Below are 24,656 nucleotides of genomic sequence, written 5' to 3'. Positions count from 1 at the left end.
AACCTCTGCCTCCCAGGTTCAAGTGATTCTTCTGCGTCAGCCTCCCGAGTAGCTGGGACTACAGGTGTACGCCACCACACCCAGCTATTTTTGTGTGTATTTTGGTAGAGACAGGGTTTCACCATGTTGGCCAGGATGGTCTCCATCTCCTGGCCTTGCAATCCGCCTGCCTCAGCCTCCCAAAGTGCTGGGATTACAGGCGTAAACCACTGTGCCCGGCCCAAGATAAAATTTTCTCCCTGTCTCTTCATCTCTTTTCCCCTGAACTCATCATCATATAAATGGTAATTCCCTGGCTAAGGCCTAGGATTGTAACTGCCTAAGGGGTTCACCTTGCCCACTGCCTAGATAGAGCCAATTCATCAAGACACGGGAATTGCAATCCAGAAAGAGTAATTCATGCAGAGCTGGCTTAGCGAAGACCAGAGTTTTATTATTACTCAAATCAGTCTCCCCAGCATTCAGAGAGCAGAGTTTTGTTGTTGTTGTTGTTTGTGTGTGTGTGTATGTGTGTGAGTAGTTTCGCTTTTGTTCCCTAGGCTGGAGTGCAATGGCTGATCTCGACTCAATGCAATGTTCACAACCTGGGTTCAAGCAATTCTCCTGCCTCGGCCTCCCGAGTAGCTGGGATTATAGGCGCCCACTACCTTACCCAGCTAATGTTTTTTGTATTTTTAGTGGAGATGTGGTTTCACTATGGTGGCCAGGCTGGTCTTAAACTCCTGGACTCAAGTGATCCGCCTGCCTCGGTCTCCCAAAGTGCTGGGATTACAGGCGGGAGCCACCTTGTCTGGCCCAGCAAGCAGAGGTTTTAAGGATAACTTGATGAGGATCAGGGGAGCCAGTGAGCCAGGAGTGCTGATTGGTCAGAATGAAGTCCTAGGGAGTCAGAGCTGTCTTCTTGATCAGTCAGTTCCTGGATGGGGGCCACAAGATCAGATGAGCCAGTTTATTAATCTGGGGGGTGCCACCTGATCCATCAAGTGTAGGGTGTGCAAAATATCTCAAGCACTGATCTTAGGAGCAGTTCTAGGAGTGTCAGAATCTTGTAGCCTCCAGCCGCATGACTCCTAAACCATAATTATTTTTTTGAGGCAGGGTCTCAATCTGTCGCCCAGGTTGGAGCGCAGCAGCATGATCTTGGCTCACTGCAACCTCCACCTCTTGGGTTCAAGCCGTTCTCCCACCTCAACCTCCCGAGTACCTGGGAGTACAGGCATGAACCAGCACACCCTGCTAATTTTTGTATTTGTTTGTTTGTTTGTTTTGAGATGGAGTTTCGCTCTTGTTGCCCAGACTGGAGTGCACTGGTGCGATCTCAGCGCACTGCAACCTCCGACTCCCGAGTTCAAGCAATTCTCCTGCCTCAGCCTCCTGAGCACCTAGGATTACAGGTGCCTGCCACCATGCCTGGCTAATTTTTTGTATTTTTAGTAGAGATGGGGTTTTACCATGATGGCCAGGTTGGTCACAAACTCCTGACCTCAGGTGATCCACCTGCCTCGGCCTCCCAAAATGCTGAGATTACAGGCGTGAGCTACCACGTCCGGCCAATTTTTATATTTTTAGTAGAGACAGGGTTTCATTATGTTGGCCAGGCTGGTCTTGAAATCCTGGTCTCAAGTGATCCACTTGCCCCCAAAGTGCTGGGATTATGGGCATGAGCCACTGCGCCCAGCCCTAAGCCATAATTTCTAATCTTGTGGCTAATGCTAGTCCTACAAAGGCAATCTAGTCCCCAGACAAGAAGGAGGTCTGCTTTGGGAAAGGGCTGTTACAGTCTTTGTTTAAACTATAAGCTATAAACTAAGTTTCTCCTGAAGTTAGTTCAGCCTATGCCCAGGAATGAACAAGGACAGCTTGGAGGTAAGAAGCAAGATGGAGTCAGTTAAGTTAGATCTCTTTCACTGTCTCAGTCATAATTTTGCAAAGGTGGTTTCAGGAAGACCCTAGCTACATTTATAAAAATCCAGCATTTAAGGTTATATCTCCAAATCTTTAAATCTAAAATAAGCTACATGCTTATTAATCTGTTGCACTTTTCAAAGAATGGACTGTGTTGGGACTCAAAAACTGAGACCCCAAAATACGGCACATTGATATGCTGAACTGAAGGAGAAACCTCAAGGACTCTCCAAGGTTCCCCACCCCTACCATCGCTTCTAAAGAAGTTTAAGATTTTTATCTGCCTAAACTCCAGGGTCACCCACCAAAGAACAACTGGTTTTTCTTCTCCTCCCTGGAAGACCAAGAATGTAATCAGACCTGAACAGGCCCTTTCAGAAGATAAAGCCTGTCTCTCAGACTCATTCAAATTCTAAAGAGAACTAGTTAATTCTAAAGAGAACCAGTTAATCGCTATCCTCAGCCATTCATTCTCCCTAGCAATCCTTTATTTCCCCCAATAGAGTTCCCCTTCTCTCACCATTCCCATAACCTCTTTCATCAAAATCCAATCCCCTATTCTTTCTGTAACCTCAAGATGGTGTGGTGTAGGAGCTCATAAACCTCATCATGGGGATGGGTCTTCATTCTTTTTTTTTTTAGGCGAAGTTTCACTCTTGTTGCCCAGGCTGGAGTGCAATGGCGCCATCTCAGCTCACAGCAATCTCCGCCTCCCGGGTTCAAGTGATTTTCCTGCCTCAGCCTCCTGAGTAGCTGCGATTACAGGCATGTGCCAGCACACCCGGCTAATTTTGTATTTTTAGTAGAGATGGGGCTTCTCCATGTTGGTCAGGCTGGTCTTGAACTCTCGACCTCTGGTTATCCACCCACCTCAGCCTCCCCAGGTGCTGGGATTACAAACATGAGCCACCGCGCCCAGCCAGGTCTTACCTTTCCACAACTGATAGTCAATTCACATTTCTTAGGAAACATACTTGCCTGTGTTAGATAGGAGTTCTAAATTTCTTTTCAAAGAATCAGTATGTCAGTATGTTCAATTCTTTGCCTTCTACTTTTAAACTTAACTTCTTCATAAAGCAACATTTTTCAATTATCTGCTCCACCCTGACTCATTCCAATTACCTGATTACCTACTCCACCCTGACTCCGATTTCCTGCTCTCTCAGAATCATTTTTCCCACCAAACCACTCACGCTGTCACTCTCTTTAGCCAATCAGAGTTAGTTTAGCCTGTGTGGTCTAATCCTAGCCAATAGGGGAAGGACACAGCAGCAGGGGCCATGTGCATCAGGGGTAAGAACCCTTCCCCTCCCTTGTCCAAGTGTGTGCTCACCATGGCTCCATCTGTAAGGGCGCACCCTTCTATAGAAGTACATTGCCTTGCTGAGAATTAAAAAGAAAATTTTATATTTGAGTGCTATTTCTTTTGCGGCACCGAAACTTTATTTATAACAATTTGGGGGCTCTCCCTTGATTACATTCCCCTCCCTGGGCGGTCTCTGGTTCTCCCTCATGAGGAGGTCCACCCCGACCCCTTGTGGTGGCTTCAAGGGTGTGAAATCAGGACCCACCCAGTGCGATGAATTTCTCAGCAATGCGGAGAGAAACTGGCCAGCAACCTAGCTTAAAGGATCCTCACGTACTGTGGCGACGACTCTGTGCAAAGACCAAGGAAGGAGATGCCGCAGGAGCTGGTAAAGTATTTCCTTGGTGGTCGGAACTAAGGAAAAAGCCGCAGGGTGGTAAAGCATTCCTTGGTTAGGACATACCAAGGAGAGAGAAACCACAGGGACAGTAAAGCATTCCTTAGTCGGGACTAGGGAAAGAAAGCCGCGGGATGTGGTTTAGTATTCTTAGTCTTGGAGGTTAAAAAGAGGTGAGAAATCCCCATTGAGGTGGGGGCTCAACCTCAGAAGGAAGTGAGAAATCCCCACGATGGGGGGGTTGAAACTCAAAAAGAGGTGAGAAATCCCCATGGGGGGGATTGAACCTCACACAAACCTCCAGTAGTAAGAAAAATATTCAGAACTCCCCTTTCCTTTCTTCTCTGGGGAAGAAAGAGTGGCCCCACTCCTGCTGGTCCCTCCCCTAGCGGAAGGGGAAGGAGAGGGGAGAATAGCAGCATGGCTGGCAGAGGGAGGGAAAGACCAGCAGAGAGGAAAGAGAGGGAAAGAGAGAAGCAGAGAGAGGAGGAGACAGAAAAATAGTCACAGAGAGAGACAGGAAGAGACAAAGTCAAAGAGAGGAAGAAAGAGAGAGATAGAAGTAGTAAAAACAGTGTACCCTATTCCTTTAAAAGCCAAGATAAATTTAAAACCTATAATTAAAGGTCTTCTCTGTGACCCAACAACACTCCAATACCACCTTGTTGTCTGTTGGGAACAGGACCCAAAATTTAGCCATGAACTGGCCGCAAAACTGGCCATAAATAAAATCTCTGCAACACTGACATGCTCGTGATAGCCTTGACGCCCACGCTGGAAGGTTGTCGGTTTTCCCCAATGAGGGCAAGGAACACCTAGCCACCCTTTATTTCCCATAAGGAATACTTTTTGGAAATCTTATGAGTGACTTGCTGTCAATAAAAATGTGGGTAAATCTCTGTTCAAGGCTCTCAGCGCTGAAGGCTGTGACACCCCTGATTTCCCACTCTACACTCTATATTTCTGTGTGTCTTTACTTCCTCTAGTGCCACTGGGTTAGGGTCTCCAAGATCCAGCTGGTCTCAGCAGTTGTCAGTGTAAACAAGGGCGTAGCCCGAAAGCACTAAGGCCACTGACAACCTGAGACCACTGATTAGCTTTCCTAATCAAAAATCCTTAACCCAGTAACATGCGGATGGCCCAAATGCATTCAATCTGTAGCGGCAACTGCTTTGCTAGCAGAAGAAAATAGAAAAATAACTTTCAGAGGAAGCCTCATTGTGAGCATACCTCATCAGGTCAGAACTATACTAAGTCCAAAAGAAAAAAAAAAGCAAAAAACGTAGCTTACTGACTCAAGAACCTTTAAATTATGAGGCTGTTCTGTTAGAAAAAGATGATTTAACATTAACCACCAAAAATTCCCTTAACCCAGCAGGTTTCCTAACAGGGAATCTAAACCTTAATTAGCATACAAAGGTCCAACCAGACCTAGGAGGAACTCCCTTCAGGAGAGGAGGATAGATGGTTCCTCCCTGCAGTGATTGAGGGAAAAAGACACAATGAGTATTCAGTAAGTGATGAGGAAACTCTAGTAGAAGCAGAGTTAGGAAAATTGCCTAATAATTGGTCTGCTCAAACATGCGAGCTGTTTGCACTCAGCCAAGCCTTAAAGTACTTATAGAATCAGGAAGGAGCCATCTATACCAATTGTAAGTTAATATGGACTGAATTGGGTCTTATTAATAGCAAAGAATAATTGAAATCCCAAACTTACAAGGTTTTCAACAAAACTAAAGTTTGCTGAAAGTTAACAGTGTCACATGTATTATCCTAACTTCTAATCTTCTGGCCTTAGGCAGTGTAGTCCACAGACATGAAGGAAGTTGCTTTGGAAAAGAATGGTTATCATCTTTGAGAAAAAAAAGAAAAAAGTGGGGGAAAGAATTTATGTAAAAAGGAATGCTATATGGTAAATGCTTGTCCTAAAATAAATTAACTGGTTGTTTAAAGGAAGAATAATTGAAAGCCCAAACTTACAAGGTTGTCAACAAAAGTGAAGTTTGCTAAAAGTTTGCAACAAGTAAGAAAGCTGAGGCATGTCAAAGAATTGTCTGTGAAAGCTGTGAAAAAAAAAGTTATAAAAGCAAATTTATGCAAGAAATGTTGTATAATTTAAAAGTAATTAGGCCTCCTGAATGTAAAACTATTGAAGAAACAGTTTATGTGCAAGGTGTGTAAGGAAAGTAAATATACTTTTGATAAAAGGATTATAATGAGGCATAAGAATGTGGATTTTAAACTACATTAAAAGGTTAAAAAAATTTGTTTAAAAGGTTTAAGCAAGTTTTGAAACATTAATTTTAAAGGAAATTCTGTGTGTAAACATATTGGCTAAAGTTAAAGGGGTATCATCCAGTTTTTCTGTGAACTGGACATTAAAATTAAAGCACAACAGGTTTTTCTTAAAGCACGAATCTGCTCTTTAACAAAAATTATACAAGGTTAAAAAGAGTATAAAAACCTTACTTATCATAGGTCAGACATTAAAAATTGGATAAATGTGTCTACAAGGTTTTATTAAAATTGTTTATCATTAATCACACACTAATTTAAAGGTGAAATTTAGCTTATCTGGTATAAAAATCATACAGGAAGCATTGTTAAATATAAAACAGTGTCTGACTTTCTTTGGTCTAAAAACTAATAAAAATAGGTGCTAAAAGAAATTTCTCAGTAAAAAGACACCAAGGACTATAAAGTCCACTGCTGATGTCCCCACATTTAAAACAAAAGATCAGTTTCTTAGAAATTATATACTTGGTTTACCTTCCAATTTCCTTTCCCTCAAAACTAAAAGTCTTCTAGCACAGGTACCATGCCTAGAATTTCCGTTAAACTAGCACCAGCCTAAGGATCACCTTCTCATCAAAGGAAAACTCCAGCCAGTCTGTGCCGCTACCTTGTGTTTGGACGAACGGAGGCAAGATGGTGCACTTCCGGATTCTTCTTCACCAACTTTTCCCGCGCGCGCGAAAATGCAGCCGGCGCCCGGGCAGGTGCAGACCAACTGGGCATGCGCCAGGTGACGTCAATCCGAAGAGACCAAGATTTACCTGGTCGCACCTGCGGAACGACCCCTGACACGCCCGTGCCCCGCCTATTGCCCTCCCACTCCTAGAAAAGCCGCTCCGGAGGGACGCCACGGCGGCCTTCCTCAGTCCTCCACTCCTGTCCGGATGTCAGGACTGCAGGAACTCCGTCCGAGAGCCCCACCGGGGGACTCTGTCGGCCTTCTTTGCCGGAGGCCGACAGACCTCTTCCCCACACCTTAGGTGACCAGAATAAACTTGCAGTTTTGCTCCTACACTTGCCTACTGGCTGGTTCTTTTGTGCCCGCTCTGGTGGTCTTAGAAAAACAAATCACCTTGTGCTGCTAACCACTGAGACTGCTGTTTGTACAGTGGAAAGGGGATGGAGTCATCACACCAAAAGCACCGCCCCCTCCAGAGTCATGGGTCATAGTCCTGGGGGAATACCCTACTAAACTAAAGCAAAGAAAAATTTAACTCTATTTCATCTATTCTATTACTCTTTCTTCTTTCCTCACTCTATTGCTGACTATCTAGTTATTAACATAACCAAGTCAATTTCTCTTCAAACTATTGCATTTGATGAGGACTTGCAAGTCAAAGACAGCAGTCTACTTCAGAAAAGTACCTCTGTCCCTCCTGACTCTCCTAAGACTAGACATTGGTGAATTAGGACCATTCAATCCGGGGAGATTTCGATAAAGACCCCAGTGTCAACCAGGAGTCTTGCCCCGCGAAACAGAGCTTTTGCACTGTAGTTTCTCCAACATTCTGTGGACCACTAAAGAGCAAGGATGGACTGCTCCAACCGGTTTTTGTAATTTCCTAAAACCATACATTCATTTTACTATAGGGACAGCGAACCCCCAACTGGGGATCAGCTAAACCACTGCAATCCAATACAAGTTATTATCTCAAACCCTCAAAGTTCTTCCCCTTTTCTAAGCCGGTTCCCTTCTTTAAGCCAGTTTTAAGGTATGGGGGCTGAGGTTTCAGGACAGACCCTATTGGATTCTTTGAAATAAGTTTCTTTGATCCCCCACCGCATACACCTTCCTCTAAGCCTTCTTCCCAAACCTCTCACAACTGAACAATTGTCCCTCCTCCATCTAATGATAAGACCAAGATAGCTATCGTAGAAGTTAAAGATTTAAAACAAACTTCGGCAATTAAGACAGGATACCAAGATGCAAACGCCTGGTTGGAATGGATCAAATATTCCATCCGCACTTTAAACAAAAGCAATTGTTATGCTTGTGCGCATGGCAGGCCAGAGCCCCAGACTGTCCCCTTTCCACTAGGGTGGTCATCCAGTCAACCGGGCATGGGCTCCCAGGTAGTTCTTTTCCAGGATTCTACAGCCTGGAGTAACAAGTTGTGCCACGCTCTCTCTCTGCTATATCCCAAAGTCCGTCATGCTGCGGGTCAGCCCCCAAGGGCCATCCAGCCTCCATCTTCCAAAACCAATTTTACCTTGTGTCTCCAACAACAAGGGGAAATATTAGGCATTCCTTGGAGACTTAACAGGATTCAGTGAAGTCTTACACTTCCAAGAGCTGACCCATCAGTCTGCCCTTATTCATCCCTGAGCAGATGTATGGTGGGATTGTGGAGGACCTGTACTGGACACTGTACCAAATAATTAGAGCAGTTCTTATGCTCTAGTCCAATTGACTATCCCTTTTACTCTGGTCTTGGAAAAACCACACATCATAAAGCAAGAGAAGCCTCTTATGGGTCTTTCGAGTCTCATGTCTATTTAAATGTAACTGGAGTCCCACAGGGAATACGAGATCAATTTAAACCCCAAAATCAAATAGCTGCAGGACTTGAGTCAATATTTTGGTGGGTGACAATTAATAAAAATGTAGATTAGATAAACTGCATCTATTACAACCAACAGCAATTTATTAACTACACTAGAGATGCTGTTAAAGGAACAGCTGAGCAATTAGGGGCTACTATCCAGATGGCTTGGGAAAATAGGATAGCCTTAGACATGATATTAGCAGAAAGAGGAGGAGTTTGCGTCATGATTAAAACTCAATGTTGTACCTTCATCCAAAACAACACTGCCCCTGATGGAAGTATAACAAAAGCATTGCAAAGTCTGACTGCTGTGTCCATTGAGTTAGCCAACAACTCAGGGGTAAATGACCCCTTTACAAGATGGCTAGAAAAGTGGTTCAGTAAATGGAAAAGAATAATAGCCTCAATTCTTACTTCCCTCACAGCCCTAATGGGTGTACTTATTCTTGTCGGGTGCTGTGTCACACCATGCATCCATGGGTTGGTGCAGAGGCTTATAAAAACAGCACTTACTAAAACCTCCCTTAACTATTCCTCTGCCTCATCCAGAGAAGCTTTTTCTTTTGGAAAATCAAGCAAAACAACTAAGCCAAGACATGTTAAAGAAGTTTGAAGAGAAACAGCTGTAAGGAAATGCAAGAGGAGGGAATGTTAGATAGGAGTTCTAAATTTCTCTTCAAAGAATCAGTATGTCAGTATGTTCAATTCTTTGCTTTCTACTTTTAAACTTAACTTCCTCATAAAGTGACCTTTTTCAATGACCACACTGACTCATTCCAATTACCTGCTCCACCCTGACTCATTCTTATTACCTGCTTCACCCTGACTCATTCCGATTATGCTCCACCATGACTCATTCCAGTTACCTCTTCCACTCTAACTCATTCCGATTACCTGCTCATTCTCCACCCTGACTCATTTCGATTTCCTGCTGTGCCATAACCATTCTTCCTGCCAAACCACTCAGCCCATCACTCTCTTTAAATTAGCCAATCGGAATTAGTTTAGCCTGTGCGGTCTAAACCTAGCCCGCAGTATATATATAGGGGAAGGACACAGCAGCAGGGGCCATGTGTATCAGGGATAAGACCCCCTTCCCCTCCCTTGTCCAAGTGTGCACTCGCCATGGCTCCATCTGTAAGGGGACACTCTTCTACAGAAGTACATTGCCTTGCTGAGAATTAAAAAGAAAATTTTATATTCGAGTGCTGTTTCTTTTGTTGCACCAAAAGTTTACTTATAATCATGGGCTACTGGAGTCAGACTCTGCCTCAAAAAAAAAAAAAAAGAAGAATTCTGCTGAACAATGAGAACACCTGGACACAGGAAGGGGAACATCACACACCGGGGCCTGTTGTGGGGTGGGGGGAGGGGGGAGGGATAGCATTAGGAGATATACCTAATGTAAATGACAAGTTCATGGGTGCAGCACACCAACATGGCGCATGTATACATATGTAACAAACCTGCACGTTGTGCACATGTATCCTAGAACTTAAAGTATAATAATAACCAAAAAAAGCATTCCCTCTGCTTCAATCTTCATATATTACCTGTAAGTGTGATGAGAAGCACACTTTCTTTTTTTTTTTTTTTTGAGACGGAGTCTTGCACTGTCTGTCACCTGGGCTGGAGTGTAATGGCATGATCTCAGCTCACTGCAGCCTCCCACTCCCGGGTTCAAGCGATTCTCCTGCCTTAGCCTCCCAAGTAGCTGGTATTACAGGCGCCCACCACCATGCCCGGCTATTTTTTTGTATTTTTAGTGAATGTTTAGTAAACATTCACTATGTTGGCCAGGCTGGTCTCAAACTCCTAACCTCATGATCCACCTGCCTCGGCCTCCCAAAGTGCTGGGATTGCAGGCATGAGCCACCACGCCTGGCCCGAGAAGCACACTTTCATGCATAATCTGTCAAAAATTTATAAATCTATGGGCACAGTGGCTCATGCCTGTAATCCTAGCACTTTGGGAGGCCTTTGCAATGAGCCTATATTGCGCCATTGTAGTCCAGCATGGGTAGTAGATAGAGCAAGACTGTCTCAAAAAAAAAAAAAGGAAAAGAAATCCCTAGGATTTCTGTTCACCAATACGGTTCTACCCAAAGACGAAACCAAGAAGGCAGTCCCATTTACGATAGCTACAAAAAAATAAAATACCTAGGAATATATTTAACCAAGAAGGTGAAAGAAATCTACAAGGAAAACTACAAAACACTGATGAAAGAAACTATAGATGAAACAAACAAATGGAAAAACACCCCATGCATGTAGGTTGAAAGAATTAATATGGTTAAAATGACCATAGTGCCCAAAGCAATCTACAGGTTCAATGGAATTTCTATCAACATTATTTTCTCACAGAATTAGAAAAAACAGTTCTAAAGTTCATACTAAAAATGAGCACGAATAACCAAAAATATCCCAAGCAAAAAGAACAAAGCTGGTGATATCACATTTTCTGACCTCAAAATATACTACAAGGCTATAGTAGCCCAAACAGCATTATACTCATAGTGTCTACAAAAACAGACACATAGGGCCAGGTGCAGTGGCTCATGCCTGTAATCCCAGCACTTTGGGAGGCCAAGGCAGGCAGATCACGAGGTCAGGAGTTCAAGACCAGCTTGAGCAACATGGTGAAACCCCATCTCTACCAAAAATACAAAAATTAGCCGAGTGTGGTGGCGTGTGCCTGTAATCCCAGCTATTCAGGAGGCTGAGGCAGGAGAATCACTTGAACCTGTGAGGGTGGAAGTTGCAGTGAGCCAAGATCGTGCCACTGCACTCCACCCCGGGCAAAAGAGCAAGGCTCCACCTCAATAAATAAATAAATAGACACATAGATCCATGGAACAGCATAGATAACCCAGAAATAAACCCACATTACTTACAGCCAACTGATTTTTGACAAAGTCGACAACATATACTGGGGAAAGGATACCCTTTTTCAGTAAAAGGTGCTGGGAAAATTGGATTGCCATATGCAGAAGAATGAAACTGGATCCCTATATCTCACCATATAAAAAAGTCAATTTGGCCGGGCACGGTGGTTCACACCTATAATCCCAGCATTTTGGGAGGCCTAGGCGGCGGATCACCTGAGGTCGAGAGTTTGAGACCAGCCTGACCAACATGGAGAAACTCCGTCTCTACTAAACAAACAAAAAATTCGCCGCGCATGGTGGTGCATACCTGTAATCCCAGCTACCTGGGAGGATGAGGTAGGAGAATCGCTTGAACCCGGGAGGCAGAGGCTGCGGTGAGCCGAGATCGCACCATTGCACTCCAGCCTGGGCAACAAGAGCAACACTCCATCTCAGGAAAAAAAAAAAAAGAAAGAAAAAAATCAACTCAAGATGGATTAAAGACTTGAATGTAAGGATGAAACTATAAAAACACTGAAGAAAACCTAGGGGAAACTCTTCTAGACATTGATCTAGAAGAGATTCATGACTGAGACCTCAAAAGTACAGGCAACAAAAACAAAAGAAGGCAAGTGGAATTTAATTAAACTAAAAAGTTTCTGCATAGCAAAAGAAATAATCAACAGAGTGAACAAATAACCTGAGAAATGGAAGAAAATATCTGCAAACTACACATTCAACAGGGGACTACTATCCAGAATTTGCAAGCAACTCAAACAACTCAATCACAAAAAACAAATAATCCCATTAACAAACGGGCTAAGGACATGAGTAGGCATTTTTCAAAAGACAAACAAGCATATCAAAAACGTTCACTATCAGCCGGTCACGGTGCCTCACGCCTGTAATTCCAGCACTTTCGGAGGCTGAGGTGAGCGGATCAGCTGAGGTCAGGAGTTCAAGACAAGCCTGGCCAACGTGGTGAAACCCCTGTCTCTACTAAAAATACAAAAATTAGCCAGGTGTGGTGGCACACACCTGTAGTCCCATCTACTCTGAAGATTGATGCAGAACAATCCTTGAACCCGGGAGGTGGAGGTTGCAGTGGGCTGAGATCTTGCCACCAAACTCCAGCCTGGGTGACAGAAAAAGACTGTCTCAAAAGTTAATTAATTAACAGTATTATGAATCCTGAATTTATTTAATCTTTTTTATTTTATTTATTTTATTTTCTTTTATTGAGCCAGAGTTTTGCTGTTGTTGCCAAGGCTGGAGTGCAATGGCGTGATCTCGGCTCACTCCTGACCTCAGGTGATCCACCCACCTCAGCCTCCTAAAGCGGTAGGATTGGAGACATGAGCCACCACGCCCAGCCTGATTCCTAAACTTAATCCAATAACAGGTTTCTTCTCAAACATTGGCAGTATGCTGTAATTATTTTAAATTCATAACCAGAAAGTTAGTTGAACACAAAATTCAAGACTCTAGGGAAACAAAGTAAAAAGAGTTTGTATATTGCTAGAATTATCTATTAAGAGTCATGTTTTCATGCTTTTAATCTTTCCTGAAAATTTCTGTGTACTGCCATGAGTAAAATTTTAAAAAAATGTTCAACATCACCAATCATCAGAGAAATACAAATTAAAACCACAATGAGCTATCATCTTACATGCATCAGAACGGCTATTAAAAAGACAAAAAACTCACAGGATGTTGGTGAGGAAGCTGAGAAAAGGGAACTCTTACACACTGTTGGTGGGAATGTCAATCAGTGCAACTTCTATGGAAAACAGTATGGAGATTTCTCACAGAACTAAAAATAGAACTGCCATAAGATCCAGCAATCCCACTACCGTGCATCTACCCAAAGGAAAATAAATCATCATATCAAAAAGACACCTGCACTCATGTTTATCACCCCACTATTCATAAAAGCAAAGATACGAAATCAACCTAAGTGCCCATCAATGGAGCACTAAATAAACAAAATGTGGCAGATATACAAAATGGAATACTATTCAGCCATAAAAAAGAATGAAACTATGTCTTTTGCAGTAACATGGATGGAAGTGGAGGCCATTATCTTAAGTGAAACCACTCAGCACAGACAAACAAATATTGCCTGTTCTCCCTTATAAGTTGGTGCTAAATAATGTGTACATATGGAAGCAGAGTGTGGAGTGATGGGCAATGGAGACTTGGAGGGTTGGGAATGTAGAGGGAAGGGGATGGACTACAGGAGGTTGCTTGCTGGGTACAATGTGTGTTGTGCCAGTGATGGATGCACTGAAGGCCCTGACTTCACCCCAATACAATATATCAATGTAGCAAAACTGCACTTGTACCCCCATGAATAGATGCCAAAAAAAAATCATAACTGGCTGGGGCACAGGGGGCTCATGCCTGTAATCCCAGCACTTTGAGAGGCCCATGTGGCTGGATTATGTGAGCCCAGGAGTTCAAGATTAGCGTGGGCAACATGGCAAAACCTCGTATCTACAAAAAATACCAAAATTAGCCAGGCATGGTGGCACACACCTCTGGTTTCAGCTACTTGGGAGGCTGAGGTGGAAGGATCACTTGAGCCCAGGGAGGCAGAGGTTGCAGTAAACTGGGATTGTGCCACTGCACTCTAGCCTGTATGAAAGAGCAAGACATGTCTCAATAGTTAAATAAATACAAAATATATATATAAAGAGTATACTGCTACAAGACAGAAAGACACAACTCAAACTTTTTTATTGTCAGTTTTATCATCTTGCTACAAAATGTACTACTGAAAGCTTAAAAAGAGCATGGCTTTTGAAGTTTAATAAATTTTAGTGAAATTTAGTTAGACTGAAGTTATACAGATAAATGCATTGGTGGAATAAAGATCTATATACTCATTATGCATCCATCAATTAAACTGTTTACTATTAAATTAATTTGTTGGTTGGGCATGGTGGCTCACCACACCATTTAATGGCAGAGTTTTGGGAGGCCAAGTCAGGAGAGAGGAACGCTTGAGGTCGGAAGTTCTGGGAAACATAGCAAGACCCTGTCTCTGCAAAAAATAAATAAATAAAAACTAGCCAGGCATGGTAGCATGAGCCTGTAGTCCTGGCTACTTGGGAGACTGACGTGGGAAAATCACTTGAGCCCAGGAGGTCGAAGATGCAGTGATCTGTGATCTCACCACCGCACTCCAGCCTCGGTGACAGAGTGAGACCCTCCATCTCCATAATAATAATAATAAAGTGCCGGGAGCGGTGGCTCACGCCTGTAATTCCAGCACTTTGGGAGGCCGAGGTGGGTGGATCACGAGGTCAGGAGATCGAGACCATCCTGGGTAACATGGTGAAACCCCGTCTCTACTAAAAATTACAAAAAATTAGCCAGGCGTGGTGGCGGGCGCCTATAGTCCCAGCTACTCTGGAGGCTGAGGCAGGAGAATGGCGTGAACTCGGGAGGTGGAGCTTGCGGTGAGCCAAGATCACACTACTCCACTCCAGTCTGGGCGACAGAGGGAGACTCCGTCCCAAAAAAAAAAAAAAAATATATATATATATATATATATAAAATGAGGTTAATTTTGGTCCCCACTACCCTCACTTTTCTGCCCCCTCCCCTGAGTAGGCTGACGATCTAAAAGGTGAAAATTACCTATGTGATGTATGTGAATCTTTTTTTTCCCAGTGGGGTGGGGGGGTATGATAGGGTCTCGCTTTGTTACCCAGGCTGGAGTGCAGTGGCACAATAGCGGATCACTGCAGCCTCAGCCTCCTGGGACTCAAGCCATCCTCCCACCTCAGCCTCCCAAGCAGCTGGGACTACAGACGCACGCCACCAAGCCCGGCTAAGTTTTTTGTATTTTTGGTAGAAACAGGGCTTCACCATGTTGCCCAGACTGGTCTTCAACTCCTGGGCTCAAGCAATCGTCCCGCCTAGGTCATTTTATTCAATAAATATTCAAATGAGCAATTTCCAAGCATTAAGTTAAACACTAAAGATAACGTCCAGAAAGGTGAATTTTTGGCCAGGACAGAACTACTGTATATAATAAAGTGGATAGGCTGGAGTCCTCAGGCCTTAATTTTATCACTAAGCCTTAATGGCAATATGCTACCTTGATTAACTCTGCGACTGGTATCTACAGAAGAAACGAAATGCAGTGAATTGAATTTCCACAGAACAAACAAACTCTGTGTGTGTGTCTCCATTCATCAAGGAGGATAGAAGCTGAGAAGATAACACACTCGTCAGCTCGGGATGTCACAGAACATGTCAGAGACAGCGAGGAGTAGCAGCTACAAGAGGGTGAATGGAAATCACAGGTCCAGGCTACCCATTAGGCTATGATTTAAATGAGTCCTAAAGCTCTTTAAGATCGTGTATCCTAGGCCGGGTGCGGTGGCTCACGCATGAAATCCCAGCACTTCGGGAGGCCAAGGTGGGCGGATCACTTGAGCCCAGGAATTCGAGACCACACTGGCCAAAAAGGTGAAACCCATCTTTACTAAAAATACAAAAAAATTAGCCGGGCATGCGGCGCATGCCTGTAATCTCAGCTACTCTGGGAAGCTGAGGCAGGAGAATCGCTTGAACCCGGGAGGCAGAGGCTGTGGTGAGTCAAGATGGCGCCACTGCACTCCAGCCTGGGCGACGGAGCGAGACTCCTCTTTTTTTTTTTTTTTTTTTTTAAGAGACTCCGTCTCATAAAAGGTGGCAGCTGCAACCTCCAGCCTGGGCGACAGAGCGAGACTCTGTCTCAAAAAAAAAAAAAAAAGAAAAAAAAAAGCTTCATAGTGGATTACCATTCCCAAATTCAGAAGGAGTGAAGAAAGTTCTATAACACTGTAGTAAAGCTAAATTTCATCCTCTAAATAAAATTCTGCGACAGGTAACTGTACAAAGGCGTGTTTTATTGTACATGAAGTGTCAAGTTATGCAAATCAGCGGGCTAAAGTCTTCTCTGAAATGTGGCTGCGTGTGCATTTTCGAAGTTACTGAAATTTGGCAGACGAAAGGATAGGAGTAAAGAGGCCTCAAACGCAAGCCGCGTGACGCGCAGGAGCCGGACCCCGCCGCACACCGAGCCCTCGGTCACAGCAAGGCGTGGGGCAGAGGCGACCCTGGGGCGGCCAGAGCGGGGCAGGCCGGCCGCAGGCCCACGGAGCTGGGTTGCAGGGAGGCGAGCAAAGCCACCGGATGGGCTGCCGAGTCAGCAGAGACTTCAGACCCCGATCGCTCTCCTCAGGGCGCCCCAGGGGGCAAGCTGGGGCAGGAGTCCCTTTAGCCGCCCAGACCAAATCTCGGAGGGTACCTGACTGCGGGGGGCCAGTCCACAGCCCCCTCCCGCCGCCCCGGCCGGAGAAGAGGCAGGTTCTGCGCAGAGCTGCCACCCTCGCCAGCGTCGCCAGCATCGCGTGCGTCTCAGGTGGCATCGGTCCCGGTCCAAGCAGCGAACTCCGTGCGGCGCCACCCGCCGCCACTTGGGGGCGCCCACGGACGCCGCAGACTCCGCCCCCGCCGGGCGGGGTGGAGCACTCCCAGTACCAGTCGCCCTCTGGGCCAGCTTCTCGTCTGTCAGACCAAGGTCACCCAGACTGGAAAGGTTCTTGCTGGGTTCGGGTGTCCATCCTTTCCTGTCTCCTTTTCTTCCTCCTTTCACTTAAATCCACTGAGTCTCTCGCCAAGTCAGTAATTTAGGTAATCCCGCCGCCCCGGCGGAACCTTTGTGACGCCGGAACCGATGTGCCGTATCATGGCTGCGGTCGGAGGACTGTTTTGGTGAAGGACTAGCAGTTCTCTGTGGAGGGCCGGTCGATACAGTTCCGGTGGGAGAACGCCGCTGCGAGGTTTTCGGCTTTGGCTCCTGATATGCAGCGACAGAATTTTCGGCCCCCGACTCCGCCTTACCCTGGTTCGGGTGGAGGAGGTTGGGGTAGCGGAAGCAGCTTCCGGGGTACCCCGGGCGGGGGCGGACCACGGCCGCCCTCCCCTCGAGACGGTTACGGGAGTCCGCACCACACGCCGCCGTACGGGCCCCGGTCTAGGCCTTACGGGAGCAGTCATTCTCCGCGACACGGCGGCAGCTTCCCGGGGGGCCGGTTCGGGTCTCCGTCCCCTGGCGGCTACCCTGGCTCCTACTCCAGGTCCCCCGCGGGGTCCCAGCAGCAATTCGGCTACTCCCCAGGGCAGCAGCAGACCCACCCCCAGGTAATAATAGCCAGCGTTTGCCGAGCTCTTACTGTATGGCAGGCATGGTACTAATATTCCCTTTACGTGGATTATTTTGTCTAATCCTCTCTGAGGTACTATTGTTACCCCTATTTTGCATATGAGCGAACTGAGGCTTAGAGAAGTTGAGTAACTTTCGGAAGATTACCCTAAAGAGTGGCAGAGCCCTACGTTCCGTTTTCGAGCCCTCGTGCTTTTAACCAGTACACTGCCACCCATACACAGATTTTCCTAATTCTTCATTTCCTCCTGTTTGCCAAGGGCCTTCCCAGTTTGTTTCAGGAAATCGTTCTTTTTCTTTTTTTTTTAATCTTTCTTTCGAGCTACACTGGCTTCTGCTCCAACTTCCCTGGAGAGAAAATTGGTGGTAGGGGAAGTTTTTCATTCCTTTAGTGATAGTAAATACGAAAGACAGAGAAGTGTCTCTAGCATGTCTAGGATTTCTGTGGTTTACAACTTGCAACTACGTGGTTTTCCAACTTGGTGTATTCTACACCAACCCCCACCCCTTTGAGTCTGGAGCTAAGGAGTAAAGAAAATGTTCATGAGCTAGAAAGGTTCTGGAAACTTTAAAACTATAGTATTGTTTTCTCCTGAAAAAAACGAAAATTTCGAGGGAAAATTGAATATAATTATTTCATCACTGCTTGTATTACTGCAGAGCTACTACATTAGACACAAAAGTATTTGAGATGATAGTGGTCATGGAATTATAAATAAGTGAGAATAACAAGTTGCTTTAAGTACTTTTTTTAAAAAAGGAACACTTGATTAAAGGAAACATGGACTTTGTAATCGAACATGTTTAGGTTCAAGTCACAACTTTTAAGCAGCAATGTGATTCCCACTAACCTTTAGCTAAAGGAAGAAGTACCAATTATCTTTACTAAGTGTTTTTTTAACTGATTTTTTTTCTAAAGGGTTCTCCAAGGACATCTACACCATTTGGATCAGGGCGTGTTAGAGAAAAAAGAATGTCTAATGAGTTGGAAAATTATTTCAAGCCTTCAATGCTTGAAGATCCTTGGGCTGGCCTAGAACCAGTATCTGTAGTGGATATAAGCCAACAATACAGCAATACTCAAACATTCACAGGCAAAAAAGGAAGATACTTTTGTTAACATTTCTGAAATTCAACTGGAAGCTTCATGTGTCAGGAACATCTTGGACAAAACTTTAACTTGTGTTGATATAAATTTACCCAAAGATGATGACTTTGATTGGATGATTAGTAAGGTCTTTTTGTTATTTTTCATCGTATCAGGTATTGTTGATATTACAGAAAAAAAGTAGGATAATTTGCAACATTTAGCTCTGCAAGTACCTACCACATTTTAGAGATTTACAGTTTCCATATATTTAACATTCCTGGTTATATAATGGACATTTGTCTTTTAATGTTTTTTCAACGTTTTAAAATAAAACATTTTGTCTTCTAGCTATTGTGGTTTTGTGGTATGATAAAGAAGTAGACTTATTACAGTAATGCTTTGTAATCACTTAGCGTTCGTAGGTAAATGTTTTGCAAATTATTTTTGAAAATGAAATAGATAAACCATCCTTTGAGCTGTAGACAGCTCTGTATTTGTTCATAAATAACGAGGATGAGAATAACAGTTCTGTTCATACTCATTTTATCTAATGCTTCTGTTAAAATGCATTAAAACTTGAAGCCCCAGGAACCCACTTAAGCATAACTTTATACTCATTTAACTGGAAAAGGCAAGAATAGACCATGCATAGCTAAATCAAAGTGTTCTATCTGAATTTCTCTATACCTCTTAGGATTATGGAGTTATTTTCTCCTGAGGCCAAAGAAGATAGCTACCAGCAGTCTCAATTCACTTCCATTGCAAAAAGAACGTCTTTCATCTCCATCAATCCAAGAGAAGACAAATTTGCCATACCTAGATCATATGTCTGTATTATTGAACCAATTAACTCTGGCCAAGGCCACAGTGAGATCTAATTAGCTTGAATCATGGACACATCACCATAATGAGACAGGGTTCTGTGACCTTGAGCACCACTGGGCCAACCTGGAGTAGAGAAGTGGTTTTCCAAATTAAAGGATACTATGTGTATATAACTATAGTTCTGGAGAGAAAAATATGGAAGAATTGTTACCCCAACTATTTTTTAAAAATCAAGTAGTTTTTGTTTGTTTTTTGAGATAGAGTCTCTGTCGCCCAGGCTGGAGTGCAGTGATGCAATCTTGGCTCACTGCAACCTCTGGCTCCTGAGTAGCTGGAACTACAGGCGCACGTCACCATGCCTGGCTAAGTTTTGTATATTTAGTGGAGACCATGTTTTGTTTTATTTTGTTTGTTTTGTTTTGAGACAGGGTCTCACTCTGTCGCCAAGGCTGGAGTGCAGTGGCGCAATCTTGTCTCACTGCAACCTCCGCCTCCCAGGTTCAAGCAATTCTCCCCCCCCAACTTCCTGAGTAGATGGGAGTACAGGCGCGTGCCCAGCTAATTTTTGTGTTTTTAATAGAGATGGAGTTTCACCATGTTGGCCAAACTGGTCTCGATCCAACTCCTGGTCTCAAGTGATCCTCCACATTGGGTTCCCAAACTGCTGGGATTTCAGGCATGGGCTCCCGCGCCCGGCCGAGAACATGTATTTTTAGTTTCACCATGTTGACCAGGCTGGTCTCGAGCTCCTGACCTCAAGTGATCCACCCATCTCAGCCTCCCAAAGTGCTGGATTTACAGGCGTGAGCCACCGTGCCCGGCCAAAATCAAGTGTTCTAACATGTAATACAGACTCCTAGACATTTTGAAGTTACAAAATAGGAAGATAGAGCTATTAAAACTTTTGTTTCAACATTCCAGAAAGAAACATGTAAAAACAAAATAGTCATACCTCCTATTTGACCCATACCCACTTCTATTTGTTCATTATTTCACAGAGACAAGAAAATAAGAATGGAAGGCTTTTAGATTAATAAAAGCTCCATGAAATCCAAGATTTTGGAAATTCTGTTTCTACAAGTTACTAGCTGGATGAATTCACTTCTCTATGCCTCGTTTTCCTCATATGTAAGATGAGGAAATTAATAGTGCCTGTGTCATAGAGGTGTTGTGTTGGAAGATTAAGTGAATTTATGTATGAAACTCTTAAGCCAGAGCCTGGCACATAGTAAGCACTCAATAAATGGTAGCTGTTACTTTCTTTCTCATTTACCCCCATTTCCTCAGTTTTTAGAATAGTGTCTGCAAGATAGTAGGTACTTAAGTAATGAATGGATATAGAAATTCTGATTGTAACTACTATATTGTTCTACCTACACCCTATATATAAAAGGGATAACTTAGTAATTTTTCCCCAGTATTTTAAAGAAAAAGTCCTTCTTCCCAATATTATGTCTTTCCAGATATGTTGAGGTCATGATGTATAATGGAAATTAAAATACTTACTGAACTTTATAAGTAAGAAATGTTGTCTTTAGGAAATGACATTTGGAAATAATGTACTGAAGCATCTCTTAGATCATTGGGTTGTTAGTAAAGACGAAAACAGAAGTTAGGAAGGATTTTGTGCCAGCGTATTTATATCATATTTGGAAGACCTTCAAACTGTAACTCTTCTAATGGTCTAGGTACATTTTATTTCACTGTAAGTGTAACATAAAACAAAGGTAAAATTTCTTGCTAAAGCTTACCAACATCTACTTCCAGAGACCTGGCCTGAGTTTTCTAAGAGAAAAAATTTTGTCCTCACGAAAGGTGCATACACTGTAAGTAGTGTATTCAGTTATCAAAATTCTTGTTGCATTGGTCATTTGGTTTGTTACCGTTACGCTATTTTTATTTAGCTGAGTAAAACGAATTGATCATTCTTTAAAATGAAAGGGATTGTTTTTTAATGTTCTAGGATACACATTTTACCTCCATAAAAATGCTGAATAACTTTTTAGAAAAACTTACAAGTAAGTATACATCTTTAAAAATTCAGATGCTTAAAGAATGGGAGTGTAGTCTATAGTAGAGTCTTCAAACAACGGTCCACATACTCTTGGGAATATTAAACTTTCTTTTTTTTTTTTTTTTTTTTGAGACGGAGTCTCACTCTGTCGCCCGGGCTGGAGTGCAGTGGCCGGATCTCAGCTCACTGCAAGCTCCGCCTCCCGGGTTTTTTTACGCCATTCTCCTGCCTCAGCCTCCCGAGTAGCTGGGACTACAGGCACCCACCACCTCGCCCGGCTAGTTTTTTTTGTATTTTTTTAGTAGAGACGGGGTTTCACCATGTTAGCCAGGATGGTCTCGATCTCCTGACCTCGTGATCCGCCCGTCTCGGCCTCCCAAAGTGCTGGGATTGGGATTACAGGCTTGAGCCACCGCGCCCGGCCGGGAATATTAAACCTTCTAAGGGATATGCAGGCATAAATAGCTGTAAAGGAAAGTAAGTTCAGATCCCAGTGCCCATATAAATTCTTTATTACAATTGACCTACATGAAAACATATCCATGATCAAGGGATCATGCCCATTCTTTTTCCCTTCTGCCTTTTGGTAATCACTGTTCTCCCATTTTACAAAAGAAGCCTGTGGCAAATTGTGTTTTCCAAAAACGACCCCAACAATATTTAAAGTCTCATACCCTTCTAGAACCTTGGCACTACCCTTATCAAGATGTGGAGTTATGTCCCTTCCCTTTGAACGTTAACAGACTTTTTTTTTTTTTTTTTTCAAAGAGTTAGGGGGTCTCCTTATAGGGGCCTCCCTGTATTACCCAGGCAGGTCTCTTAACTCTTAGGCTTAAGGGGTCCTCCAGCCTCGGCCTCCCAAAGTGTTGGAATTATAGATGTGAGCCACCACGCCCAGCCCCTTAGCCAATTTCTGACTGCCATAATTAAGAGAATATGATGGAAGTTAATGTTTTTTCATTGTGGGTGAAGTGTGGTGTTAAAAATGAGTTATAGGCCAGGCACCATGGCTCACACCTGCAATCCCAGCACTTTGGGAGCCCAGGTGGGCAGATCACTTGAGGTTAGGAGTTCGAGACCAGCCTGGCCAGTATGGTAAAGCCTCATCTGTACTAAAAATACAAAAATAAGCTGGGCATGGTGGCACGCACCTGTAATCCCAGCTACTAGGGAGGCTGAGGCAGGAAAATCACTTGAACTCATGAGGCGGAAGTTGCAGTGAGCCAAGATAGTGCCACTGCACTCCAGCCTGGGTGACAGAGTGAGACTCCATCTCAAAAAAAAAAAAAAAAAAGTCATATTGGCCTATGTGGAGATGTTCAGAATTCAGATGTATTATCAAGTTGGGAAATAATGATGAAAGTGTTCAGTTACCTTGCCTTTTTGTTTCTGGACTATTCAAAAAATCATTTCTTCTGTGGGTGCATTGTGTGAAAGGAAAGCAAAGAGCATGAGTTTAACGTGAAGGAAAAGATACCTTATTTTTAGACAAAAGGCAAATGGTAAGGCGCTTTGCCTCATCTATCTAAGAATTAAAATATTCAAGATTAGTATAAAAGCATGGTTAGTTTTGGTGAATCACCTGTGAAGCAAGCTGTGTATTTCCACCATTCTTTTTTTGAGATGGAGTCTTGTTCTGCCGCCCAGGCTGGAGTACAGTGGCACGATCTCAGTTCACTGCAACCTCTGACTCCCAAGTTAAAGCGATTCTCCTGCCTCAGCCTCCCAAGTAGCTGGGACTACAGGTGCGTGCCACCACACCCAGCTAATTTTTTGTATTTTTAGTAGAGACAGGGTTTCACCGTGTTGCCAGGATGGTCTCGATCTCCTGACCTCATGATCTGCCCAGCCTCGGCCTCCCAAAGTGCTGGGATTACAGGCGTGAGCCACTGCACACGGCCCTCCACCATTCTTGATAATGATAAAGAGCCTGATGAAGATATCTCAATTCCTGTCTCAGTAGCATAGTTTGCATGATTTCAAGGAGGAGGAAGTTAAAAGTTTCATGGTTACTTCTGACATACTAGCATTACATTTTCAAGTTCAAAACATATTTTAGAAGTGAGTTCATGAATGTGTATTTTCTGAAACATTTTCAGATTCTTAAGATAAACATTTTCATTAACCCTTGCCAGTACATTTATTCTTAGGTTCTATAAATCCATATTAGTTGTTTTACGTAGGCCAAAGTCTCCTGCTATTGTCACTCAACTATTTCTCTGTTTCATTCATTCCTACCATATACTTGGGTTTAAGTTAACAGAAATATGTTGTAGTTTTTACTATAAATAAAACACATAATAGGCTGGTCGGAAGGTAGTGAGTTATCTCAATTGATTGTTCACAGTCACAGATCAAACTCCTTATTCTATTCCCCCCACTTCTCACTGCTGCGCTTGACTAGTCTGAAAAAAAAAAAAACATAGTAGTCATCAGCACACCTGATATAAACCCTGAACTTCATAATGACTTTTTTTTTTTTTTTTTGTGAGACAGAGTCTTGCTGTGTTGCCCAGGCTGGAGGGCAGTGGTGTGATCTCAGCTCACTGCAACCTCCGCCTCCTGGGTTCAAGCAGTTCTCCTGCCTTAGCCTCCCAAGTAGATGGGATTACAGGTGCAAGCCACCACGCCTGGCTAATTTTTATATTTTTAGTAGAGATGGAGTTCCGCCATGTTGGCCAGGCTGGTTTTGAACGCCTGACCTCAGGTGATCCGCCCGCCTCAGCCTCCCAAAGTCCTGGGCTTACACGGGTTAGCCAGTGTACCCAGCCTGAATTATCTCTTTTATTTTGCTCATAATTTCCATAATTTATCATCTAATTTAAGATGCCTTAAAATTCACTATTATTTTATATGCCACTTAGTAAAAATACTGACAGTTAAGCAGTGACATGTCATTGATTATAAGATACATCTTAATTTCAGAGATGTTAAATATATGTCTTAGTTTGATAAAATACCATACAATACTTTTTTTTTTGAGACCGGTCCTGCTATGCTGCCCAGGCTGGTCTCCAACTCCTGCCTCAGCCTCCCAAGTAGCTGGGATTACGTGTGTGTGACACTGCACCCAGCTCATATACAATACTGTTTTTTATTTGTTTGTTTGTTTTTTGAGACAGAGTCTTGCCCTGTCACCCAGGCTGCAGTGCAGTGGTACGATCTCACCTCACTGCAACCTCCACTTC

The 24,656-nt window shown here is 43.6% G+C and overlaps 2 protein-coding genes across 4 annotated transcripts in view; one reads left to right on the top strand and one right to left on the bottom strand.

Moving 5' to 3' along the window:
- The window catches only part of SUGCT (succinyl-CoA:glutarate-CoA transferase), a 738,264-nt gene extending 721,491 nt beyond the window's left edge, over positions 1 to 16,773 (bottom strand). For all 3 annotated transcript variants that reach the window (XM_033193764.1, XM_033193766.1, XM_033193765.1), the window contains exon 1: positions 16,622 to 16,773. In XM_033193764.1, the coding sequence (XP_033049655.1) occupies positions 16,622 to 16,742 (121 nt within the window). In that variant the 5' untranslated portion in view covers positions 16,743 to 16,773. The remainder of the gene's footprint in view (positions 1 to 16,621) is intronic.
- A 178-nt stretch (positions 16,774 to 16,951) lies between these two features.
- Positions 16,952 to 18,976, top strand: MPLKIP (M-phase specific PLK1 interacting protein). Its single transcript, XM_033193769.1, has 2 exons — positions 16,952 to 17,517; positions 18,459 to 18,976. Exons 1-2 carry the CDS (start codon positions 17,179 to 17,181, stop codon positions 18,657 to 18,659), a joined length of 540 nt encoding a protein of 179 aa, XP_033049660.1. The 5' UTR covers positions 16,952 to 17,178; the 3' UTR covers positions 18,660 to 18,976.
- The last annotated feature ends 5,680 nt before the right edge of the window (positions 18,977 to 24,656 follow it).

Source organism: Trachypithecus francoisi, unplaced genomic scaffold, assembly GCF_009764315.1.
Source record: "Trachypithecus francoisi isolate TF-2019V2 unplaced genomic scaffold, Tfra_2.0 Lachesis_group4, whole genome shotgun sequence".
NCBI lineage: Eukaryota > Metazoa > Chordata > Mammalia > Primates > Cercopithecidae > Trachypithecus > Trachypithecus francoisi.
This window is presented reverse-complemented; position numbering and strand designations above follow the sequence as displayed.

Bases quoted from the DNA above. Each gene is read 5' to 3' on its own strand.
- MPLKIP (XM_033193769.1), top strand. From the start codon at position 17,179: ATGCAGCGACAGAATTTTCGGCCCCCGACTCCGCCTTACCCTGGTTCG. The intron at 17,518-18,458 runs GTAATAATAGCC...TTTTTTCTAAAG, and splicing joins AGCAGCAGACCCACCCCCAG to GGTTCTCCAAGGACATCTAC.